This window comes from Thermobia domestica, chromosome 10 (assembly GCF_964235325.1).
Source record: "Thermobia domestica chromosome 10, izTheDome1.hap1.1, whole genome shotgun sequence".
In the NCBI taxonomy this organism is placed as follows: Eukaryota; Metazoa; Arthropoda; class Insecta; order Zygentoma; family Lepismatidae; genus Thermobia; species Thermobia domestica.
The window spans coordinates 11,664,538-11,691,970 of NC_137463.1; the positions used below are offsets into that span (position 1 = coordinate 11,664,538).

At 36.0% G+C, this 27,433-nt stretch overlaps 1 protein-coding gene across 2 annotated transcripts in view; it reads left to right on the top strand.

The window, feature by feature from the left end:
* LOC145662287 (ubiquitin carboxyl-terminal hydrolase 35-like) overlaps positions 1-27,433 on the top strand; it is a 75,312-nt gene that overhangs the window by 39,851 nt on the left and 8,028 nt on the right. For both annotated transcript variants that reach the window (XM_081727696.1, XM_081727695.1), the window contains one exon: positions 11,727-11,912. In XM_081727696.1, coding sequence (XP_081583822.1) covers positions 11,727-11,912 — 186 coding nt within the window. The remainder of the gene's footprint in view (positions 1-11,726; positions 11,913-27,433) is intronic.

The following is a 27,433-nucleotide window of genomic DNA, read 5'->3' on the forward strand; positions in this document are numbered from 1 at the left end:
GTCGGAAAAATAACGGAACTTTTTAAACTAAACAAAACGAATCAGGTATTTTACCAACTGTAGTCCTTTTTATTCAAAATACATACCTTCCGCATGCATCAATACAGCGCTGGGTACGTTCAACCAGTGCTAGCTTAGAGGTTTTAATGTCCTTTTTCGGAATCACTTCAATGACCCCAGACTGAACATGTGGAACATTGTCATAAAATGTTCCTCTCATGACTAATTTTAATTTTGGGAATAGGAAATAGTCACATGGCGATAATTCAGGCGAATACAGAGGATGTGGAAGCACACAGATTTGTTTCTTAGCCAAAAAGTCATGAACTGCGATGGTTCTGTGACATGGTGTGCGGAACAAATCGAGCACAGACTTTCTGTTTCTTTAAATCCTTTTGTCAAAATTTCGTGAATCATGCCTTTCGTCGTATTCAGGTCGAAGTACTCACTGTCTGCATTCTGAATCGCAGCATCACTGTGAAACCAACGACCTAGGATTCTTCTGCCATTTATCTCATAGTCGAATTCGCATCATGGGCGATCATTTCACGTACTTGTTCCACTAACTAATCGCGATTTTTGTTTTTCGGTCTGCCTGGCTTTGGGTCCTCTTCAAAGGGCTCAACAACCGTCCCGGAATCGCATATATTACTCGAATACACGTGTACGAGTTAAACACTTATCACCGTATACTTGTTTCATTATTTCCAATGTTTGTGTAAATGTTCTGCCTAGTTTGAAACGAAATTTATTGGCTGTTTGCTCCATTGTGTTTTTGTACTCCATTGTGCACCAAGTACGCCAACTTTTCTTGCTATAACTTGACACTCTGTTAATCGGTTCTCATGATTGTGGTCTCGTTTTGTTCAGCAGATATCCAGCTTTCTGATGATATGTTGCTTCAATAGATGGAACTAGTGGTTATCTGTAAAGGAAAAAAAAAGTTTCGTTACTTTTCTGACATACTGTGAATATTAAGATCCTATTTTATTTGTAGCAGCATTTCATTTCCGGTTACAAGGCTCAAAAGACTGCAATCAGCGAAAAATGCTGAAAGCAAAAACTTGTCTAAAGTAAACATGGTCTTCTAGTTCTCAACTAACCTCAAGATCTGTGGAATGCCTTTTCCTTGTTATACTTGTTAATAGTTAAGTAGAAAGCGGATGCTAGGCAAAATGCTTATTTCTTTGTATTAGAAATATGATGAAAATGAATACGTAAAAGACATCAAACAAGTATGTCTCAGGTTCTCGAGGATTGTTAGAGATCTAATTAGTGTTAACACTTTCCTTCGACCAGCTACTTTATTAATGGGGTTAAATAAATATAAGTGAAACAAGCGAGACTAAAAAGCAATATTTATGTAATTATTATTAATCAGCTACATAACATAGCATGTTCGGGCTCAGGAAGAAGAATTTTAGCTAAAAGGGAAGAGCATTAATAAAAGTCACCTTTGGCGCGGGAGACCCGGGTTCGATTCCCGGCGGGAGCTTATGTGGTTCGGATTCCACGTTAATCAGTAGATCCACGTCTCATATAGCCTCGCTGCTGAACGTGTCGTAAAACTCAATTCAATCAATCAATCATTAATAAAAGTAAGAAAAATACTGTTATTCGGAAGAAGATAACGTTATTTCCTGAGAAAGTACGTGCTGAGGAATGCAGTAACTTTTTGTTGAAATGTTCATAATTAGGTTATTTTAGGTGCTTTTGAGGTACTTTCTAATGAGTGTTGAATATGCGTCTCATTAAATTAAATATCTTATTAAACAAACGCGTAATTGTTAATAATGATGGTGTGACAGTAAACATTAAAGAGTGGAGAATAAGGTCATGTTGCAGATTCCTATCTTTTTCAGAAACTACAAAAGTGATTCAGAAAGTAATGCCTCCAAGTTTGATACCTTTACTTGTGTTTAACAGATAGCATCGATACAATTATCAGTGGAAAGCTTGCAATGTCAGCTACAAATGGTGGCATCATTTTTCAACATAGTCCCCATTACGGGCAACACACTTGCGCTAACGCGAAACAAGGTTTTTCATGACGTCGGCGAAGAATTGTGCGACACCATTGCCCAATTGATGCTTCCACCTTCGCGTCATAACTGTAACGTTGGACCTTATGGTGATCCTTAAGTTTGAGGAAGAGCAGAAGTCGCAGGGTGCAAGATCCGGACTATAGGCAGGATGAGGCAGAATGTCATTTTGCCAGCTGGGCGGAGGAGGGGATGTGTGGCGGTACGCCATCGACTGACGCTTCGTTTTCGGATCGTAATGGTGTATCCAGGACTCGACACTGGCGATGAATATTCGTGGGCCCAAACCTTCCGCAGTCAGAAATTCAATGATAGCCCGCTGTTTCAACCGGATGTCACCACTGGATTGCTTCATTGCTCTGGAACGAGAAGAGATAGGAAGGTGAAACAAGTGGCATTCTATAGCTTGAACATCAGTGCATTAATGATAAACAGTTCAGAATGTTTGCAGTAATATTGGCCAAGTAGTGGGCTTGGAGGCATTACTTTCTGAATCACCCTCGTATGTGTAACTAATAATAATTGTCAGTACATGATCTATTACTTTCAGACTTTTTAAACTTTATTCTTAATTCTATATATTCTTTTCTAATGTTACTTGACCAAATGTAACATGAATAAGCACAGACAAGGTTCGAAATACAGAAAATATACAAACGAATATCAAATATGATTACAAGAATACATTGTCTATTAAATTCGTGTGTATCAGATTAAGAGTATATGATGATAAAGAGAACGAGTACACCCTGCTGCATCGCCTTCCTTGTTGTATACTGATATCCTTTCAATTGATGTTACTACCTTCTTGAGTCAACGGATCTTCGTCCAACTATTATTCACATCGTTTACATGTCTCTTTTCTTCATTTCAGTTGTGAATTATTATTCAGTTGTGATTCCTTTAAATTATTCCATTCACATCCTTCCATTTCACGTAATTAAATCTCTCACTTGTAAACTGAATGTAAACGTGATGATTACTAAATTTATTTAGGCACAGTAAAGATACTGTATTTACGCAAATGTAAGATGCACCCCTAATTTTTGAAGGAAAAATTGAAAAAACAAAAAAAATCGAATGTAAGACCAGGGTGTCTATCGGTCACGAAAGTCATGAAAAAGTTACGAAATCAGAAAACGGTCATGAAAGTCAAGAAAAAGTCACGAAATTTAGCTTTTGGATCACAATTTTTTAAATCTATACAAATATAAGTACAGACGAAATTTTTGTTGTATAAAACGTCAAAATTCACCACCAAAAATGTCTATGGTCGGCTTTAGACGCTATAAAATCACAACCAAAGCACGCTTCTATCGCACGCATGAAAATTCAACTTAGTTCGCACCCAAATTCGCTCTTGAGAATGTTACAATATTTTATGATTTGGTATTAAAAAAAAGTCACGAAATTTCATTTTGGAATTTTAGTATACACCCTGAAGATGTACCCTTTTCAAAAAAAAAAAAAAAAAAAAAAAAAAAAAAAAAAAAAAAAAAAAAAAACTACACTGCATTGATTTTAAAGCACGAAAAAGAAAGTTAATAAACATGGGAAAACAAATAATGTTATGGAAAAATAATGAAATGTTTAACTTACTGCTGGAATTTAAGGTATATTTATTAGGGTGGAGCGAAAAAATCAAATTTTTGAGTATCGAATTCTAGTAGGGCTCAAAAGTTCCGTATTTGCTTGCTAATCAATGGAAAAATAACGAAAAAATCACACTTTGGATCTTCAGTTCGTGTAAACAGTCTAATTAACGAATTATTAACAAACATAACTTCACACAACTAAAATAAAGTACTTAGACGCTATAGAAATGACAAAGCAATCTGTATATTTCTTGCGTAAAGGTAAATTTTGGTGGTTTTGGTTATTTTTTCAAACTTAGGTGGTTTGCGCGAGCTGAAGATCCAAAGTGTGATTTTTTTTTTTTTTTTCATTGATTAGCATGCAAATACGCAACTTTTGAGCCCTATTAGAATTCGACACTCGAAAATTTGATTTTTTCGTTCCACACTAATATTCATGTGCATCTGCTGGTACTTTAAAACTGCACCTGTAAATCTGCGGGGAAACAGCTTGTCATTCCCAAACTCACTCACCCGCGCCATCCCCCTCCCTTCGAAACCTGTTCGTGCCTCCACCTTCCTGATTTGCGGCATATTTTGTTATCAGTTGGCGTGCTTCAGGATGTGTGACTCACTTGTTTGAGCTCTTTAAACAGAGGAAGACACCAGCCACGAAACAGTCTCTGCTGTCGTAAATTCACAAGAATAATTCATCTTTTCTTTTTTCATTTGCCACTGGTTTGCGGGCTAATTTTAAAGGGTTTTTATTTCGCGTAAAATACACGATTTTAGTTCTGCATTCAGTTCGTACACACAAAATACACATTCTTTACAGAATTGTGACTAACGGGATTAGCAATTTTTGGCAAAACTCCATCCAATCTGGTCTAAATTTGCATAACTAAAATCCAAGACTCACATTGATTTTGGAGGGGAAAAAAAGAAAACGATAAAAAAAAGTGCGTCTTAGAATCGCGTAAATACGGTAATAGGAAAAAATAAATATCAAGTTATTTACACGATTTCTATTGCTACTTCGTCTCCTCATTTCACAAACAGCGTCTCTGGCAAGCAAGGTTGAGAGACTGGAAGACCAAGAAAACAATTTCAGGATCGCATCAGACGACGACGAACGGAAAAACGATGAGGGTGGCTCTCAGAGAATAAATGAGAGTTCACGTAATCCCAATAACATTCAACTTAACGTAAATAACTTCAAATTAAATAACAACATTAGAAACACATGTTCTAATCTAATAATCGTAAGTAATGTATTTTCCCCTGTAATAAGAAGTATTTGATACAAGACTAAATTGAACAGATCGTGTACACCAAGCCTAAAGCCGCATTGCCACTTTACATGCGTCTTGTAGCTGTTATTAAAAAAATATTGCAACCCGATCTTTTTATTTACTGTCTACATATTACAACTTTCTGAAAGCAAGAAAGATATATCGATCCATGCAGCACTGCACTCTAGTGGACAAATAGTGAACCTCCTCATTAGGAACGTGTATTTTGGCGCGATTCCCCTCCCTGTGCAAAAGAATCCGTTGTTTCGGAAGCGGCGAAACTGTTCTCTTTTTTCTTTGTCAGCTGGAGTGCGATAGCAGCTAGCAAGCAAGACGACCCAGAAAGTTGTACATGGTTTGGCTCCTTGAAAGATCAGGGTGTTTATCGGTCACGAAAGTCATGAAAAAGTCACGAAATCAGAAAACGGTCACGAAAGTGAAGAAAAAGTCACGAAATTTAGCTTTTAGGCCACGATTTTTTTTTTTTATCTGGAGAAATGTGGTATAGACCGGAAAGTTTTGTTCTATAAAACGTCAAAAATCACCACCAAAAAATTTCTATTTTCGGCTCTAGACGCTACCAAATGGCAGACAAAGCACGCTTCTATCGCATGCATGAAAATTTGGCCCAATTCGCACTCAAATTCGCTCTTGAGAATGTTACTAATTTTTATGGTTTGGGAAAGAAAAAGGTCACGAAAAAGTCATGAAATTTCATTTTGGGATTTTAGTAGACACCCTGAAGATTAAAAAAAAAAATGTTGCATGTCCCTTTCAAGACTGATGTTTACATGGAGAAATATTGTAGGATTTCAAGATTTTTTTATGACAGCTACAAGATTCATATAACTTGGCAACGCTGTCTAAAGAAAGTAAAATTCTACTGAACAAGAAATCAACATTAGATCAATATTCTGATTGCAAAAATCCTGTAACTTGATAAATAAATTCGCATTGGTGGTATGGAACATTTCAGCCTCTACAGTGACAGATTAATAACGTCACATGCTCATTAAAATTAATAGTATCATTATTCAACCATTATAATAAAACAATATTTAAATAGCTACCATATCGTTTCATATTCATCACGAACAGTCATAGTATTATTAGTAAATCTTTATCGAAGATACCATAATAATTGTCATTTCCCCAATTGCACAGCTATAAGAGACCTATCTTCAAAATTATATTGATTGCATAGTTTATATTTCTGTAAAAGCAGATGTAGGAATGAATTGCAAATCAGATGATTATACATGTGGTCTGTGGCGTATTTAGGAAGGGGGCTACCGGACTCAAGCTCCCTCCCCCCGCAGAAATAAATTGGTTAGTTTTTCGCCTTCCACGTACAACAATAATCCTTCTTACCGTATCTAAGAATTTCATTGATTTTCCATTTTTTTTATGCTCTTTGTTCAGAAATAATACTGTATTTTGTCAAATTTCATTCCATGTAAGAACCGCGTTTTTTTTTTCTTCCTTTCGTCCATTCTATTCTTCTGTTTCTTATTCTTAGTTGTTACTTTCTTTCGTTTCTCCTATCATACTTTCGACCATTGTTAGTTGTGATTCAAGTCGGCCGTCGTCAGTAACACCAAAACTAAGAGGAGCTGATAAGTGAAACTGGCGTTCCACACCAACTTGCACAGATATCAACATACTGGGACTTTAATTATTATAGCAATGGAATATTTACATCGTTCAGTTATAAAGAAAGGTAAATGTTTGAATTAAAGAAAATCAAGAGGGGGGAATAAGTAGCCCGGGAAATTAGGTAGGCCAAAAGGATGCTTCCTTTTTTCTTCTATCAACAGAATGAAAGGTTAGATTAACTGTTAAATTTTTGTATCATATCTCACAAAATTCACCACTCTGCAATTCTTGCCATTAAAACTGCAATCAGTTATATTTCAGCTTCAACTGGTCTCAACATTTTCTTTCAGGTAAAAACGTACACAGATAAAACTGAATTATTTCCATTTTATTCTAAACTGAAACCAGTTGAAGTTGAAATGAGATTACAAATATTCAACGTGTATTTGGAGAAGCGTCATTGCAGATTTGCCTTGGGGAGGGGGGGGGTAAGATCCTACACCAACATACGACTTTCACGTTTTTTCCTAGTATATTAGTAGACAATCGATTAAAATATATTTAATTCTCAAACTCAGGTGGGCAATTGCCCCCTGCTTCCCCGTGTTGAGCATACCCCCTGAAACAATATCCTAAATACGCCACTGCATGTGGATATACCGGTATAGCAATAACAAACATATTGAATCTTCTACCGTCGATTGTTAGGTACAAATCTTATTTTTATTTCTTAACTTTCATAGTCAGCTCCATGAAAGCTAAGAGAATGAAAAAAATAAATTACTTGAGTTATCAGATGACAAACTTCACCGTGTCTACCTTCAGAAACTGGATAACAGGGTTGCCAATTTAGCCACTTTGTGACTAGATATGGCCATTTTGAGAACTTGGCTAACCACACATTTTCTGAAAAGCCACTAGTGGCTTTTCTAGCCATATGCTTTTTGCTTTTAGTCATTTCTAGCCATTTTCTGAGTTTAGCCACTTTTTGGTATATTCTTTGGGTCGTTTTACTATTTTCTGAAGTTTGATTCGTCCTCTAAGTGCTAAGCCTGCTAGATCTCACTCTGTGAAAGTTAGCATTATGGTCATATTGATCCCTTTCCATATCTTGTTTACACAGTAGAGAATGAGCGTAAAAACTATAAGTTACCAGTAAGGAAAATATTCGGGAAAGATGTGTAAGTTTTAGTAAAACTCGTTAAAGAAATTCAGAATAGACTTCCTAATAATATACACATCCCTCAGAATGTCAATGAGGATTTAAAATCAGTGAAACAATCAACAGGAAATATATTTCGATAGTCGAACCAAAGGAAGGGGTAGAAAACCACATATCAACGGCATCATATCTAGTGTTACTGTCTGCTTTTCTACGTCATCCAATGATATTACACCTTATTTGTATAGTATGCCGTCCAGTTGTATAAATGTTCAGTGTTGTCCTTTGTGTTAGAGAAGAAACACCTCATCTAGTTCTTTTCCATGTGGTAAGGTGCCAAGAACCGACGACACGTTACCACGTTGGGTAGCAATAGATATGCGTTGAATTAGGAAAGATGTTGAACGAATATCTCCAGTAACGACAGAAATGCTTCTGCCTACTAATCTAATAAAATCAAGGCTTGCCGATTCCAAGCACCACTAGTCTCGATGGCAGTTGGAGCAAAAATAAATTTATCAAGGAGGTCGTTATATTTTCTTTGCTTTTCTACTTCTCTACGACTAACAACAGCTCCAGCTTTCATAACAGCTAAAGAGAGACTTGAATGGGCAAATGTATCTGAATACGTCAAGTCCCATACTAGTGATTTGCCTTTCAACCAAGGAACTAATGTCATGCCATCAGGTCGTTTACCATCTGAACGACAACATCCTGAAGGTTCACGTATTGAAGGAATTCCAGCTGTGGTAAGGGATCGTAAAACGATATCATTGACAGAGGAGTGTCTAGCGTGTCTACCCATGCTCTTCATGCATGAAAGGCTATGCAGGCCACGTTGGTTAACTTGATCCCCGCAAGCTGGACAGCGATGTGGCTCACAAATATCTGCACCTAATCTTAAGGCGACAGAGATTCGAAATGCCTCATTAGTCATATGAAGACCTAATGGTGGGGAGGGTATTGCATTCAGCCATGCCCCAGCATGTAGGGATGAGGCAGCACGAATCCTGGCTTTATCCTCTGGAGCAATAACTGACTGTAAGAGAAGTTCATGAAAATGCGCTGCAATTGGTGTGTACCAAGATGCCTGAGAACCTATTTTGAACCTATTTTGTTAATTTCTGGAAGATATATATCTGTTAAATTTTTCCATTTGGTAGAGAATTCTTGAACTGTGCCATCTGGGTCCAGAGGGTAACCTTGCGGAAGAAGAACCTTGACTAAACGAAGAGATCCGTGGTAGGACGCTAAAAAGGAAGGAATCGCCATATCCACGGATCGCCGAATACCAAGACCCCCTAATCTCACAGGTAAGGATGCTTGAATCCAGGATACGTCGCTTAAGGAGCAGTTTAAAATTGACTCCAGACCCATTTTAAGGATATGATCATATTTCTCCAGTAGTGGAGTGTCATTGCAAGAAGAAAAGCATCGTAAGAAGTAGTTTAAACGAGGGATCGACAAAGAGGCACGTAGAAGAAAGAAAGCTGCATGGACAGAAATCGAGGCGAGTTGAGACAAAAAATATTCTAACTTCGATATTTTGCTTAACAGGACATTGGTAAAAGCTTCCTTTGTGAGAGCGGCGCCTAGAAGACAAGAATCCTGGTTCATTAGGAGACGTATTCCTGGGACAGTTTCGTCAATTTTTTTAAATAATAGGTCGAACTTGGCTTCGTCTGACCCAAGAAAACCAACTTCACATTTTGAAAAATTTAAATATAGGTCAAGTGCAGATGCCTTCTGATTTATTTGTGCTAGAGTTGAAAGAACTACTTTAGGTTCATCAGCGATAGTTCCATCATCCAAATACCAAATGTTTAATTCAGTGTTGATTGATTTCACTAAGGAATGAATGGTTATAGCAAAAAGTGCTGGGCCCAGGGGATCACCTTATTATACTCCTCTCTGGGACGAAATAGTGTCTGAACCTAAAAATAGATCACTGGGTTGAGCGTAACATTGGTAAACATATTGATAGATTGAAGAAATTCATTCAACACTGTAGTGAGCATGGAGTCCCGGCGAAGCTCGTTAAATGCGTTGCGAAAATCCAGCTTGAAGTCAGTGAAACAATTTTTTACTGACTTAGCTTTAGTTTTCACTTCGTGATTTTAAGATATTATCAGTGGCAAACATAAATTTCATGAAATGGGTGAATAAGTCTTCAACTGAAGACTTTTTGCAAGAAGTAAACCAGTACACAGATGCTGGAGGGTAGAGTCCATTTTCAGAATTAATTTCGTTAGCTATTTTTATTTTTTTAAAAACTATTTTTCATTTTAATGCTTCCATATTCAAACTCGGAAGTAAAGCCTGTATTCAACTAGGTAAAATAATAATAATAATAATAATAATAAATAAAAAAAAAAGATTGAAAACGAAAGCCTTTCTTCAATTTTAAGAGTGAGATATGGGTTGCACCATGTACGAAAACGTTATTTTCTATGAGAAATTTCAGACACAGTTTTGCAAATAGTTAAAACAAAAGCAGCTCGGTAGAAGGAACTGAGAGAGAAAAATGCTTCGCCTCTACCTGAAGAAGAAGCAGATGAATAATATTTATTTTTGTTACGGGAGTTTTGTTTTAATTTTATGTTATTATAGGAACCGAATTTGTTTAGCTTTGTCTCAGCGCGGAAGCTTGCTTTCTCTCTAGCCATTCCTGGCCATTTTTAGATACTAATTTTAGCCACTTTTTCCCGTTAAGTGTTGGCAGCACGACTGGATAATAAGATTTCGACCAACTCCTATTCTTCAACAACCAATTTATCTTCTCTTCATGAAAGATAGCATAAAATCTTGACCGAAATTTTATCTAAGTTTTCGATGTTCCTTCAGATTATTATTTATATCTTACAAATTTAAATTTCAGTTACTGTCAGAACATCTTTAGTAACATCCGTAAAATTGAAGCATTTTTACACCGATATTCAGTTTACAAATAGAGAAAAAATAGAAGAAATACAGAGAAAAAAGAAGAGTAAATACAATAAATAGCATAGTAGATCTGTCTTTCTCGATCGTTACATCAGTGATCTGTAACCCCTTGCGTCCCAAGCATCATTTTCCTATGTGTGTGCTGTAATACCAGTTTTTATTTACTGTTAAAAGACTGTTTAGACCGTTATATAGGGCATAGTTATTGTGCGCGCTTGAGGGGAGATTCACATTACTGATAAAAACAGTTATTTGCATTGTGGAACATTGGGACTGAAAAAGAGAAATTATGATATTCTGAAAGGATTTTATGCTGCTTCAGGTTGGCAACACTGACCGGAGATCGGAGACAAAGTCTTTTGCGATCTCGAAGTTGCTCATTGTTTATCGCCGAAACAAACACATCTATGTTGTAATTGAATGCTCCCTTACGCCTGCCATTTACTGAGACAACATATTTTTACCATTTCTGTCAGTAAGGATCTGTCACCTAATGAGAAATAGTAGAATAAAGTCTTGCCTTGCATCCACTAACAAATTTCATCATCTCCACGATTAATGCGATTATCCACATGGATGTCACTGGTACTAAAGGGGTTAATGGGCAATTTTAAAAGTCATTCATGTACAAAGGAAGAAAAATTTCTAGAAAATTCAATGTAGAGTTAGAATATTCCGGCCAAATATAATAATTGATAAGAACAAAATAGTTGTCAGTGTTTATGAATTAAATAATAATATCATCCATTAAGAAAAGTGCAGATTGACAATATTTTGACACAGCGCAAATAACAAAATGAGAAACAATGAACAAATGAAACAGGAATAAAATAATACTTAATAAATAGACTGTAACAGTCGATAGAATCTGTTCGTTACATATTACTCTAGGATAGGAATCGGAATTTACAGTGAAAATGAAATACACATACGGGTTGAGGATGTGAATAATAGTTGCATGAAAATGCATGAACTGAAGAAGGTGGTAACGTCTATTGAAACGGTAACTGTATGAAACAAGTACAGTGACTTACTAAATGAATTTGCTTCTTTATTTGTGTATATCCTTTATTTTAATAATAGTATGAAATTTCATGTGGAATATAATTTTCTGTAGATTTTGTTCGTCTGTGTTGCAAGCTACACCTTCACCTGCGCAACAGCTGCTTTCCAAACTACAAGTATTGTTTGCCTTCCTGGCGTTCACTCAACGAGGCACTTACCATCCATCCGAGTTTCTTCGTATTTCTCGTCCTCCGTGGTTTGAAGTTGGGCGACAACAGGACTGTTCGGAATTTCTCAGGTAGAGTATAATTTCAACAAACGTATTGTAGAATTGACAATAGCGTTTCTAATATAATATCTATAGATTTATAGCTCAGTGTTATCAACCCCAAAAGTATTATTTTGTCTCTCATAAAAGTGCTAGCTTCTTAGCAGAATATGAATCTCCTCCATTGAATCTCATTGCAAATGCGAGTTTCCCGGCACATGTAAATAAATTTTAGTGTCTCTATTTCACTAGTTGGTACGTGCAAATTGTGAAGACCAGTGGCGTAACTAAAGGCTTGGAGGCCCTCCCTCAGAAGGTGTGGAGTGGGGCCCCTCCCCTACTTTCCACCTCATGATTTGGGGGCCTCTTATGGCTTGAGGCTCCCCCGCAATGCGGGGTCTGCGGGGCCTTTATTTACGCCCCTGGTGAAGACCAACGAAAAAATGCGAATGATCCCAATATGCTGTGAATTCGTGCGAATAAAGCGTTCTCTGCAGCCAAGGCGATGCATTTTTCAGTGCAGGAAATGACTATGGAAGCAGTGTTTAGGGAAAAATACAAGTAAATCGAGTTCAGAAATATGGATAATAGCAAGGGAAACTACAACTACAGTGATGTGAATTTTCATCTACAGAGTAGACCAGTTGTTCTATTAATTGAATAAACACAATTGGGTGTAATTCAGTCTACCAAATTAATTTTTGTACTTTTCTGAAATACCATATTAAACCAAAACACTACCGGTCCATTCTGCAGTTCATACATACAGTGGTTGATAATTGCTAGGGGTGAAACACATTTTCATTTATAAGTTTTGAGAACGCGGTTTCGTGGGTATGTAGTGGCATAAATATATCAGTAGAGGGCACTAGTCAGCCATTGCATCCAAGAGGAGAGGCAACCAGGCTATGTGAAGTTATCTGCTCACGAACAAACACTAGACTGGGTCACTCTAAAGACACAGCCAAGCATTACAACAGCCACTTTTGTGAGTACAATACTGCAGTGCAAGATAATTGGTCTGTTGGGAAATGGCACAATCAGTTCATCTTAGTGATTATGATCGGAGAAGTACTGTTGGTCGTCTTGAGGCAGGTCAAAGTATTACAGAGGTTGCACGTCTGATGGAAGTAGCACAAAGTATTGTGAAGAAAGTGACTGTGACCAGAGGAACGGCTGTACACATGTATGGTGGTAGGAGTACAACAGCTCGACAGGATCGTTACATTGGCAAATTGGCCGAAAGGAACAGAGGCGCCATTCCTGCGTAAATTGCTAGTGAATTTGCCGGGACGTCAGGTGTTCGTATGTCCGACGATTCAATAGTGTCGAGTTGTATGCGCGGAAGTCCATTAAGTGTGTTCTAATATCCCCACCCACTGCCGTACCATCGTGATTGGGACGTGGAGAATTGGGCAAATGTTACATTCTCAGATAAGTTACGGTTCTGTGTGTACAGTTATTCTTTTTATCAGTTGATGTGGGAAGAACGAATAACACATTACCAGTCACCTAACATCCGTGAATGGGACAGGTATGATGTCACTAGTGTTATGGAAGTATTATGGAACTCCTCATCTGAAACAATAAAGAAATGAAATTTTACATAGTCACTAACCAACAGATATAGCTACACAGCTAATGTATACATACATAAAATAATTGCTTCCTTCCTAGTCAACCTCGAACTTTCCAAACCATCCTCGTATCTTTTCTTTCCATCTCATCTTGAGTCTTTCCCTCTTCCTTCTTCCTGCTATTTTCCAACTTTTCATTGCTTTTCAATTCATTTTCACACATAATCACCTTTTCTTCGTTCTACATATCTCAGACATCTCAGCCCTATTCTTGAAAATTTTTATTCAAGGGTCTCACCTTAACAGTCTTCTTATATAATCGTTCCTTACTCTATTTTCCTCGTCACGTCACACATCCGTAATTACATTCTCATCTCTGCCACTTCTTTCTTCTTTTCCTAGACCGTTGTGACTGCCCACGTTTCATTACTCTATATAATTGTCGGTCTTATTACTGTTTTATATGTAGACACAGGCTTTTAACCTGTAATTTGTCACACAGCTCCCCGCTCCTTCTTCAGTTCAACCAACCAGATTGTTTTGTATGTCGGGGTACTATCCAGATAGTAGGTTCTCTCCTGATAGCCGTAGGAAACTCCCGTTTACTTTGTTGAGTGCCGTATATTTTATCATATATTATATTCTATCATAGTTTGGTTTGCGTATGCGTATCTTTTGTACATAAATTAACAAATAAACGTCAGTTTATCTGAAAAGTCGAAGTTTGCTATTTTTTTCGAGCACTTCCGGTTCGAATTTTAAAATTCTGTTTTACGGTTGGTAAGATCTAGTTACCCGCTTTCCGAAAAAAAAAAAAAAAAAAAATGTATCGCTTGTGTGCAACCATTTCGTCGCAAAAAATTCGAGAAATTGTCAAATTTTCAAAAATCGCCATTTTGGGGGCCATTTTCGTGAAAACACCATATTTTGTTAGGGGTTTAACTTTACATGAAAATAAACACACCCAATAGCATTCTCGACCAATCTTTCATGAATTAACTACAGCCTTTTGAAGTTAGCAAAGTTTCATTAACTTTGATGTCTGTTGGCAACACTGGAAACAATAAATGTGCAACAATTTGATGTTTGTGGTTCACATTAATTAAATGAAAAATAAAAGGTTTTCCTGACTGGTTATTTTATTATTTTGATCAAAAAAGCTCTCTGGAATAGTAAAATAAGCCTCCCCTTCTTCTCTGTTTTCTTAAACCGAAGTAATCTGAAATGGAAATTATGATTACGAAACACACAAATTTTAAGTTTACTTGAAACGGCCATTTAATAAATGCTGATGATCTATAAACAGCTTGAACTATTACCTCAGTGATAATTTGGAATGCTCTAGACAAAGTCCAATAAGTGCGATGTCATTACAGTAATCGAAAATGAACAAATCGAAACGTTTTCTTACGCGTTACATCAAAGAAATTTACGGTCTGTTTAAACGAGACTGTTTAGACGAGTATTTCCTGGTTCATCCTATTTCCAGTGGATATGGCAGGAATCCAAAAGTGTCCTCTTCCGTTGCACTTGTTGAAATTTTAGTGTCCATGGAAAATATATTGATGGAATTTAGTAGTTAATATCGTCTTGATGTAAAGAATGATTATTTATTAGCGTATGGTATGTCGACATAGCCGTCTTGAATATATTCTTTAAAGTCAATGGTTGGTGATTTGTAATTTCAAAACTGTGGGGATGTCTTAGAGTACATGCATGCTGGTTTGATTGACACGACACAAATTCGACTTAAGGAGAAATATTTGAAGTATAGTTGGAATAAGTAACTATGTAATTTAAGCCATGAACACGCAGAGAGATATTATCTGAAGAGAAATTAGGAATGTTTTGATTTTGTTCATTTTCGAAGTAGATATCATCATATATAGGGTCTAGTTGAGGTAAAGATGGGATTTGAATAGAACAAATTTTCTGTTGTGGTTGTTGAATTACATTTTCTGAAAATTTTCTGCATTGAAAGTAAATAAAAATGGCTAACATAAGGAAAATTAAGAGAGAAATGACAGTGAATATAATTATATAGAATATGGCGAAGTTCAATTTGATTATTTGCCTATGAAGGAAAACAGAAGAAAATACTATATAATTTTAGTATGGGAGTTTAATGAATAGATTTATAATTACATAAGACACAATATATTTGTTTCATATGCGCATACACACTTCCAAAAATTCGCTTTGCGAATACCTTTTTGTGTACCACTTTTTTTTTTTTTTTTCCAGTTTGATGTCTTCGTCTCGCTTTGCAAGAAATTGATATTCAAAACTGGAATTTTTCTTTCAAAAAAAATAATAGTCTGTCTTTGGATTTGCTTTGCAAATCATGTTATGACTATTATTTGATTACTTCAGTAATATATAATGGCTATAACCTAGGTTTTTATCATCATTTGCAATAATATTTTTCGTATAAGGAAACCTTTCATACACTATTCGTTTGCACGTGCTTAAAATCATTTAAAGTCTCTTCATTATGTAAATGTAATTTCGTATTTATATTCGATAACTCCCTATTAATTTTAAATAATTTTATAGATAAAAATATGATAATGAGAGGTGACAGTACAGCACTTGTAATAGATATTACTAATAGCAATGACACTGGGTCATTAGAAATTTGTAAAGATGGAGTGTAAGCATTTGCTGTTATATGTTCTATTTGCTGCGCTAAAGATTCCAACTTATTCGAAAAAGTATCCATATGAGGAGAAAATGAAATAATAGGTTGTGTACTTTACTAATACAGAAAAATATAACATTAATTAATATAAAATGCAATATGTATATATATCAGTTTTAGCTAATGTCTCTAACGAATTTTTTTTCTGGGGGGGGGGAATGGGAGGGGATTCCGAATCGAAATGACGTCCTATTCTACCCCAAAGATAGATGAAAGAGACAACGCAATGTTACAAGAGTACTAAATCGTATTCAGTGTTCGAAAAAATGAAGGTTTGAACTATATTTCTGCAGCTCGATTTTGCAGCTTTTAGCTTAAGGTTTGGTTGAGTTTTAGGAGAGCGCCTTATACTCGCTCACCCACAAAGAATACTATTTAGTACAAATAGACCACACCAACATATAACCTAATTTATACCGTATTTACAGAGGGGAAAAGGGGATGAAATAAAAAAAAAAATATTCTAATTTACTCTTTTCTTTCATGTATTTCACTAATTATGTTGTTTAAGTTATTTTGATAATTTAGATATAGACATCTTCTTGCACAATTATGCTGTGTTTCACTGGTTGCATATTTCCAAGGATGACGTTTGTCTCTTCTTGTTCTTTGTTAGCATTTTCATTTGCTGTTGAAGATTGCAACGGCTTTAATCGACGTATAAAAACACGTAATTTTTCTTTATCTTTTCCTGAAAAACACGTAATTACTAAATCTTTAGCCTCATCCGGGGATAATTTGTTTAGCTTTATAGTATCGTCAAATGCAGAAAAGAATTGCTGAATAGTCATTTCTTTCGGATCATATTTAGGAAAAGGAAAGGCATTGCTATACACATTTACAATAGGTCGTGAATTTTGGTTGGGTGTTCCAGACTGAGAACTAGATTGAGAAGCATTATGGGAGGGAGATAGAGGGGTCGCCATGTCTGATCTTAACTTCACCCTACGTCTGTTCATAAGTTTTATAACAATAATATTTAATTCTTGAAGGTGATTTCTGTACTGAAACTAACTTCGTTTTTTAAGATAACCTTCGCACACGCTATTGTCTACATAAGCATTTCCTGTTTCAATGCACTGCAATACGATATTCTAAGAATGCCTGACATATGAAAAACAACTCAAACATGAACACAAAACGTATCTATATGTATATGTAATATTTCTTTGTTGTAAGTTACCACAGAATTCTCTATAGGAAATGGTATGCACATATTCAAACATATATATCAGCACCATCCTGGATAATAACAAATCTGATATCCCATGTAATTTTTCTCTGCATGATTTAATTCCTCACTCATATATGTGTGGCTTTGGGATCGATATCTATATTTTAAACCGAAGATTGCTCTATAACATGTTTCTAACACGGGCGCTAGCCACAAAATTCGGCGCTTATTCCACCATAACATATGCCAACATATCGGACCGAAAATCCGGACGTTGACATATACAATTTTATCCACACATAACTCAATGTATTAATAACCATAATAGCATGGGGGCAACTTGAAAAAGTTTTCTTATGACAAACTTAACCATTAATTTTAGGTAGAGCAAATAATTAGTTAAGATGGATGGTTATAAATGTAGAAATAAAAGTAGAGGTATCAGATCAGAATATTACCCAAATCTGGTGCTGAGGCCTTACGTGAAAAATTATAATAACTGTCATAATGAATTTTGAAGATAGGATAAGAATTAAACGAATTTTGAGACAAGGTCGAATAATAAAGTGTGATATCAAATAGCAACCAGCATTGTACTCACCCAGACTTTGACGAGTGAAGATTTTAGAGATGTCGATCCTTCTAGTTAGACGGTCACTTCAGAACTCTCTCTAGTTCCCTACTCTTTTTCGTCCACCTACCTTTTCTTCCTAGTTTTGGTAGCGTCATTTCTTCCGCTTACCATTACATTTTTAGACTTACTTCATAACGTGAAGTAGGAAGTGTTATTATTTCCTTGATACATTGCTACGTAACATATTTTTATATTTCCTATTTAGAAGAATGTTTTAACTAGACATAGTTTTAAATTATTATGAGACTTCCTTGATTTCTTTGCATGTGTGAATGACCTACAGCACCAGACTGGGGATTGAATTTTATTTGCATTTAATATAACAAGGTTTACAAAATTTTGAGCCAAAACCAATAAAATATTGATCGCCCTTCACCAAAATGCTTTAGTCATATTACAGAACAATCCCAGCATAAGAATAGGTCACTCAAAATTTTATAGTATTCGACCAAAGTGGGTCAGTCCGCAACTTGCGAGGGAGGTGTGTGTGTATATATTGTGCAGATTTTAAGTTAGCTGCTGCCTGTATTGAAGCTGTTATGAGTGACCTATTTTCATTAGTAGTATGATCCGTAGAAAATGATAGCTGTCTTCTTCAACGAATTGGTGAATGTCCTAAGTAGAAGTAAATGTGGAGTCTTTAATTATTGATCCTGATGAAAATGAAAGTGTTACGTATGCCATATCAGAAAGCAATAATCTCGTAAAAAAAAAAAAAAAAAAAAAAAAAAAAAAAAAAAATCTGCCACTTTCTGTTTTTGTATTATACGTTGGTGGTTTAATTGTAAGAATTGTAATTCATTACTACATCAAGAAAATCCAAAGAGAATTAAGTGCTACCACCAAAAAGCATCGTGTAAAATTTCAAGATACAAATTCTATTTTACTGCATGTGCACTTTGCTGTAAACTGGACTGTTATTCTGCAAAGTGAAATTCAGAGTTATCACTGAAAAAATGAGCAAATCTCCACTTGGTGCCGGCTCATTTATCCACTTTTGTTGGATTCCTAGCCATGTTGGCATTCCTGGTAATGAGCAGGCGGATTCTGTGGCAAAAGATGCAGCTCTTCAAGGTGTTGGACTCGTGACGCCCTTCCCTTGCACTGATCTTTACTCAGTGTTAACATCTCTTCTTCTCCAACAATGGCAATCGGAATGGGATCTTGCACATACCAACAACTTGCATGTCATTAAACTATGCCACGGAGTCTGGACCTGTAGTTCCCGCCAGTCTCGTCGAGAAGAAATAGTGTTAATTCGACTGCGTATTGGACACAGTCATTTAACGCATGTATATCTTGTACATTGAGATGCAGTTCCAGAATGTGTTTCTTGTGGAGACCTTTTATCTATTCGTCATCTTCTTGTCGACAGCCCTGCTCTGGCTCGGCATCGCCAACGATACAAGCTTTCCGAAGATCTGCACTTGCTCCTTGGTGACGATAGTCGTTTCCTCGCTGGACCGCTGCTATTTCTAGAAGAGCTTCAGATTTTGCATGCAATCTAATTTTAGCTCGTATGTGGATGTTTTTTTCTTGTATTTTAATTAACTTATTTCTAGTTTGATTATTGTTGATTTTATCTTTGATATGTTTTTATGGTTAAGTTCTATCTTTGCATGGTTACAAAAAGGCTGCGTCGTTGACGCACTAAATAATATCTTACTCTGCCCTACTCCAAATCTCCATCTTTACGGCAGTTGTATATTATTAGGAAACAACTGACACTTTTGTTGTAATAAGCAACGACAAAACACACGACTCGGCTCATGTACTCATAGTCATAGACAAGATTAAAAGAAAAAAAAAAGAAAAAGAAAAAAAGAAGAAAAAAAACTCGATGAAAAGCGAAAATGTAGAAAAAGATTCCAATACGTGAAAATAAGTGTCTACAATTTCCCAAACCATTTCAATGATTTCTGATAGTGCTGCATCCCACTTTAAAAATCTCTTTCATATGTCCGAGATGCAGACAGGTTCGATAAAACAGTGGATTTTGATTGAAACCGGCCATGCCAAGGGTCTCTGCGACGCTGTTGGGGGAAGGGTGTGTGTAAAGATCGTGGCAACGCGACATAACCTTAGGCAAAAACAGACACACTGTATTAAAACTGCAGAAGAATTCGTGAGTATAGTGCAAGTACAAATTCCGGGTATTACTCTTTGTTTTGTTCCTAGGAACTAAATTCGATAGTTTTCGAAAAAAAAAAAAAAAAAAAAGTCAAGAATGGGTAAGTGTGCGACCGGTAATTGGTATTCAACGAAGTCACTTTGGGCTTTCGGAAAATGGCGAAGATTTTATGGCTATAACGGGTCACCATGAACTAACTTCATACTTCCCCAAAATCGGATTTCTGCAATTCAAAATGTAGATTGAAAAAGTAAGTGTTATGTGACTATCGACAATGTGCTACGAGTTGTGAATGCATCAACATCTATTGAAGCATCTGCACGGTTACATGCTATTAGCGAAGAAGACACTGAGCAAGCAAATGATTGGTGCAGTGGGGAAAAAAAAAGTAAAAATTTGTTTCCGAAGATCATTTTAAGTAAGTAAACTTAAGGAGATCTGATACCCCTTCGCTTAGGTTTCTAACTCTCTATTTGATAACATGTAAAATTTAGTATGGTAATTTCTAACAAAGTATTGCAGGTAATGACTTGAAATTTTTAATACAAATACACGAGACCCATATAAATCCAACCACGGTCTCCAATTTACGTTACATGCGTTAGATTAATTGTAATATATTCTTCAGTAAGTTTGGCAACTTTGCTGTATATCCCTTTTGGGATCTTGGCTTTTTGGGCTATTTTTTAGACTTTCAGTCAAGCAGCTACTGCATCGTCACTATTTATCCTAGGATCATGGTTCATACCTCATTCTCTTCAGAATAGAGCTGGCTTTCAAATGGTACCACTTGCATGCTCATACCATATACCAGAAGCGGCAAAAAATGTCAAAGTGAAAATTTTGGAGGGAAAAATTTTTTCCCCGAACTTTGGTCCCCCTGGACCCCCCCCCCTATGTCAATGTAGCCATCTAAAAAAAAATCTGATAAATAGTACTTGGTATACTGAATGTGTGTGCCAAATTTCAAGTTTCTATCTTGAATAGTAAGGGCGGGAGAAATTTTATTAAAAATTCCCACAATGCCCCAAATTACCACAAAACACTATGATCTCAGGGAAAAAATTTCCTGAGACATCCCTAATTACCCTAGGGACATGTGTCGCCCATATTCTCTTCTGAATAGAACTGCCTTTCAGGCGGTACCATTCACATGTCTCCATCATGTATCTAAGGCGGGAAATTCCAGAAAAAAAGGATTTTTTTTGGTCTAAATTTCCCTTTTTTCAACTTTTAGCCCCTCTGGACCCCCCCCCTGTTTTAACGCAGAAATCTGAAAAAAAATCTGTTAAATGCTACTCGGTGGACTGAATGTTTGTGCACAATTTCAATCTTCTAGGTGCAAAAATAAGCCCGCCAAAAAAAAAAAAAAAAAAAATCAGAAAATTCCCCATGTTACCCTATACAGAAGTATATTTAAAAAAAATCACTGAGACGTCCCTAATTACCCTAGAATAATAATTCGACCGTCATTCTCTTCAGAATGGAACTGCCTTTCAGACGGTATGACTCACGTGTCTCCATCATGTATGTGAGGCGGGAAAATCATGAAAAATGGGATTTTTTTTGTCTAAGAATCCCTTTTTTCAATTTTTTCCCCTTCTGGACCCCCCCTGTTTTAATGCAGAGATCTGAAAAAAATCTGAGAAATACTACTAGGTGGGCTAAATGTTTGTGCACAATTTCAATCTTCTAGGTGCAAAAGTAAGCCCGCAAAAAAAAAAAAAAAAAAAAAAAAAAATACCCACCATGTCCCATTTTTTCCTATATAGAAGTATATTTTTCAAAAAAATCCCTGAGACGTCCCTAATTACCCTAGGATAATGATTCGACTGTCATTCTCTTCAGAATGGAACTGCCTTTCAGACGGTATGACTCAAGTGTCCCCATCATGTATATGGGGCGGGAAAATGACGAGAAACCGGATTTTGGAGGTAAAAATATCCCTTTTTTCACCCCTTTGCCCCTCTGGTCCCACCCCTGTTTTAGCACTGACATCGGAACAAAAAATCTGGTAAATACCACTCGGTGGACTGGACATTTGTGCAAAATTTCAATCTTCTACGTGAAAAAATAAGCTCGCCAAAAAATAATGAACATATGCTTCATAAGGGAAAATTTCTATTTCAAAATTATGACGTCATCACCTCCTATGTCTGGACGCAAGACGGTCTGAAACCATACGTAATGTCTTCTACAATGTATCTGGACTTGAAAAACAAAAACAAAAACAAAAAAAAAAAAAAAAAAACGGACGAAAAAGCTCAAATAGAAGAGAAATAACGCAATGTACCATGAAAAATGCGTATCGTACAAAATGTACGAAAAGATCCCCAAAGGGATATAGTATATGGATAGGTCTTTTTGAAGGAATTGAGAGCCGTCGGAACCTCTAGCCCTACTAATCTTCGCGACACGTGGTAGTGATTTATGAGCGCTTCAGGCTAAAAACCAATGTCGCCTCTGATTCTTTCTTTCTAATTTTCTTTCTTTTTTCCCTTTTTTTCAAAAACTTGTTTTGGGCAGCTTTGCCCTTTTGTCGGCTGTCTATAGAAATAGCAGTTATACTCCCTGGAATTGTTGATTCTCGGTTGGGACAGTCACTTCCTCTCCGTCGTGAACCTCAGTGTTAGATTCGACAAACAAAAATAAACTCGAAGACAGTAAATGTAAAAACACAACAGCAGCAGTAGTTTGTATTAAAAATTTGTAACGAACAAAAATATTGTATCTAAATAACGTATTTGTGTTAAATGTACTTTATCATAATAAGAAGTTCTATATTGTTCTCGTATAAGATGCTATAAATGCTCTACTTTGTAATAAAACTAAAAGTAATGTCTCTGAAAGATGGTATTAGACTTGGCAAAAATTGGTTTTGTGGGGTCAATGTAATAATTTCATACATACAATATTTTTATTCAATTTTCAGACATTAGTGTATTGGTAATATACAAAGTGTACAGTACATGTAATCAGTGTACAATATTAAGATATTTTATTGATAATTGTTTTTTGGATGAGTTAACTTCAAGCATATAATCATTCTATTCTTTTCTATAATGTAATTAATATAAATGTGTACACAGAATATAAATGCTGTTTGACAATAGTAAGGTATTTTGTTGGGAAAAAATGCTTTTTGTAGGATCGTTTTAATTTCAGATATATAGTTTCGTTTTCGTAAAGTAAATAATATAAATGTATCAACAGTATAAATGTCGTTAGTGTTAGAAATGTAGTGAAATATTTCGTTGATAATTGTTTTTGGTAGTATCATTTGAATTTTAACCTTATAGTCATTCAATGGGGTTTCATAGTCTAATGATTAGAGCGTTCGACTCCTGATCGCCTGGTTCTAGGTTCGATTCCCTGCTAGAATACTCAAATTATTAGCGTCTGCCCATCGTCGTGAGGCAAGCTGGGTAGCCATGTGATTAAAAGACATGACAGTCAATATAATTAATATAAATATATACACAGTACAAATGTTGTTTGACAGTAGTGAGGTATTTCGTTGGTAATTTATTTTTGTAAGATGTATACTATTTTTATAATGGTAGAATGTGTGTATATTATTTATAAGATGTAGACCTATACATTTCTTTGTATAGACTTTTATAATGTATAATGAATTTTTATAATCAAGAGCGAAAGTTTAAAACCTTAGAATGGGCGAATCTTGCCACAAAAGCGAGATGTACTCGTAGAAAGATTAATAATAATAATAATAATAATAATAATAATAATAATAATAATAATAATAATAATAATAATAAGGGAAGGAATGAAGACGTACTAAAGGAAGCTAGTAAAGGACGACAGATCATGAAGATAATAGAAAAGAGAAGAAAGAGCATGCTTACCTATCTTATTCGACACTCAGATCGGACACCGTGTTGATAGAGGAAAAGGCAGAAGAAAAACCAGGAAGTGGAAGACCAAGGATAGAAAAATCTCTTAAGTTTTACGTCCCACAGTTATGCCTGGTAGGTTAAAGGAGCTAGTGATGTTGAGAAATAAAGGAAATGATGGAATACAGAAAGTGGAAGGAAACGGGAGAAGCCCGAGAAAACCCCCACACATGGTGTTTGTCCTCCACAAAGTTCACTTGGTGCGAGCTGAGATCGAAATAAGAACGCCATGCATTAGAGGTGAACGCTCTACCACTGAGCCACCTCGGCCCGACCAAGGATAAATGCAGTAACGAAGAAGAGACCTTATCAAATTATAAAACAGCTCTCCCAGGGGAGAGTAAAGTTTTAAAATTTCCTTCTTGCCCATCAACCTATGATTGAAGTGAGGAAGATTATTATTATTATTATTATTATTATCAGTGGCGTATTTACGATTTTGTTTCGGGGGCTTTGCTAAATTTTGGGGGCTTTGCCTGAAAATGTGAAAATTCTGCAAGATATTTAATATACTTTACTATAGTAAGTAAGATTTCAGGGGGGACTTAAGCCCGGAAGCCCCCTAATTACACCACTGATTATTATTATTATTATTATTATTATTATTATATTATTATTATTATATTATTATTATTATTTTATCGAGAATGTTCTTCTGGGTTTCCTCCTAAAAAAAAAAATACACACACTATTTCCAACTATGGTTATCTTACTTTTTACAAATTTGTCTAATTCAATGTTAGTTTAAATAGTAGTTTTCAAGCTACGAGTTCTTTGACTAACTGAATAGTGCCCGCCCCTTCTGGCTCACTCGCCACTATTTAACATTAAATTTAAGATATCTCGATATATTTGCATAAGTTTATTATTTCTAAAATAAACATTACGTACAAGGTCTATTCAAATTGATATCAAGTTTTTCTGACATGTGTATATTACGCATATCTTTCTTAATTTGCATTACTCACGTTACCCCAGAGAACGAACAAATTTTAGAGTTCTGGTTTGAACTTCTCTTACAATAATAAGCAAAAATACGAGGAACAAATTTACCATTATTGACGATGCGAAGGGAGGGGGGGGGAGATTTTCTGGACTAGGAAGGAATGTGTGCGGGTGCAGAGCAGAGGTCTGCACGAGCCGGAATTTTCAGCCCGGGCCCGGCCCGTAAATTTACAATGTGAGGCCCGACCCCAGTCCGAAATATGTCTTAGTATTTAGGCCCGAACCCGGACTGAGCTCTGTGATAATCAAATGAGCCCGAAATAAGTCCGAATTACAGAAACTTAATTATTAATGCAAAATTGTATTTTTATTTACAGCAATTCGAGTTTTGATTTTGCAGTTGTGTTTTAAAAGTCCTCCAGAAAGAAAGGCCCAATTTGTATCGTTTTACACAATATTTACTAAGTTACGTCTGAAAAAGTCCGAGAAATATGGTTGTATATTTAAAAATTCTCATCCCGAACCCAGGGGCATCATTTAGGGAGCAGAAAGAGGCATTTGCCCCTCTGAGTTTGAGATATATATATAGATTTTATCCATAGAATAGTAGTAAGTCAGTGAAAAACGCGAAATTTTACATATATCAAGGGGTCTTGCCCCCCCAAGCCAAATCGGAAATGACGCTACTGCCCGAACCCCTCCCGGGCCCGAAGTGATGCATGCTTTGTAGGCCCGAGCACGTGCAGACCTCTAGTGCTGAGGCGTTTCAAGTGGTGGGCGACTGCCCACGGCCTTGCATCTTTAGGGACCTCTCAAAGACCAACGAGCCTAAAACGATTTGGCACTCACTTTTGTCGATGCAACAATAGAAACAAATTTGAATTCGGACTTATTTACAGAAAAACAATACATAAGGCTTCAAACTAACTTTTCATCTATTCGTATATATTAGATCGCTAACATACGAGACAGGCGGCGAGTTTATTTTTAGACTGCAATAATGAATGTGTATAAGTCTTTATCGTTGAGATAAATTGTTTTCGATAAATTTTATTATAATTAGCAATTTTTAAAAACGGGGGGGGGGGGGGGGGCAGGAAGGACTCGTAAACCTTACTCGCCTTGCTGTGCAGGTGGTATGGTCAAAATCAATACTGGATAGTGAAAGTGTAAGTGTAAAGGCTAATATGGAACAGAGAAATAAAAGATAACTTCTTCAGAAGGGAATTGGGAGGGGAGAGGAGGAGAGCCACAATACTGTAACACTTGTAATGCGTCTTGATCTGTATACTTCAACAAACTTTTCTTATTAGATTACGCAGTTTCTAGTTTCTTACTCCGATTATTCAAAGTATTCAAATGTTCTCGGAGGGAGTGACCACCCCTCCCTTTAATCCGTCCGCGGTGTCATTCAGTTTTGCTTTTTGCTACTAATTCAAAATGCTTTTCGAAACAAGTTGTCTTCTTGTGACTACAGGGGGTGGAAGAAACAAACAAACCGTGAAAGAAAGAAAGAAAAGTGGTTTTGGGCTCTTACAGTCCAGACCATTCTAACCACTGAGAAGTGAGAATCGCAACGTGATTTTTCTGGTAAGAGCGTCCTTTTAAAAACAGCTAACAAGCAAACAGATGGTCAGCCCTCTCCCCTCTGCAGCATACTTTTTATTCTCTGTTGCCAAACTTACTGAAGAATATATTACAATTAATCTAACGCATGTAACGTAAATTGGAGACCGTGGTTGGATTTATATGGGTCTTGTGTATTTGTATTAAAAATTTCAAGTCATTACCTGCAATACTTTGTTAGAAATTACCATATTAAATTTTACATGTTATCAAATGGAGAGTTAGAAACCTAAGCGAAGAGGTATCAGATCCCCTTAAAATGTGTGTGTTTCGTAATCGTAATTTCCACCTAAGATTACTTCGGTTTAAGAAAATTGAGGAGGGTCATTCTCATTTTATTATTTCAGAGAGCCTTTTTGATCAAAATAATAAAAAGCAGTCAGGAAAAACTTTTCTTCGTTATTTAATGAACGTGAACGACAAACATCATCAAATTGTTGCACTTTTATTGTTTCCAGTGTTGCCAACTGTAACATCAAAGTTGACGAAACTTTGCTAACTTCAAAAGGCTGTAGTTAATTCATAAAGCTTTGGTCGAGAATACTATTCAATGCGTTTATTATTCATGTAAAGTTAAAACTGTAAAATTTCAGAATTTTAAAATATGGTGTTTTCGAGAAAATGGCCCCCCAAAATGGCAATGTTTGAAAATTTGACAATTTCTCGAATTTTTTTGTGACAAAACGGTTGCACACAGAAGCAATAGAAATGTTTTTTGGAAAGCGAGTAACTAGGTAGTACTAACCGTGAAAACAGTATTTTAAAATTCGAACCGAAAGTGTTAAAAAAAAAAAAAAAAAAAAAAAAAAAAAAAAAGAAAGAAGCAAATTTCGACTTTTCAGATAAACT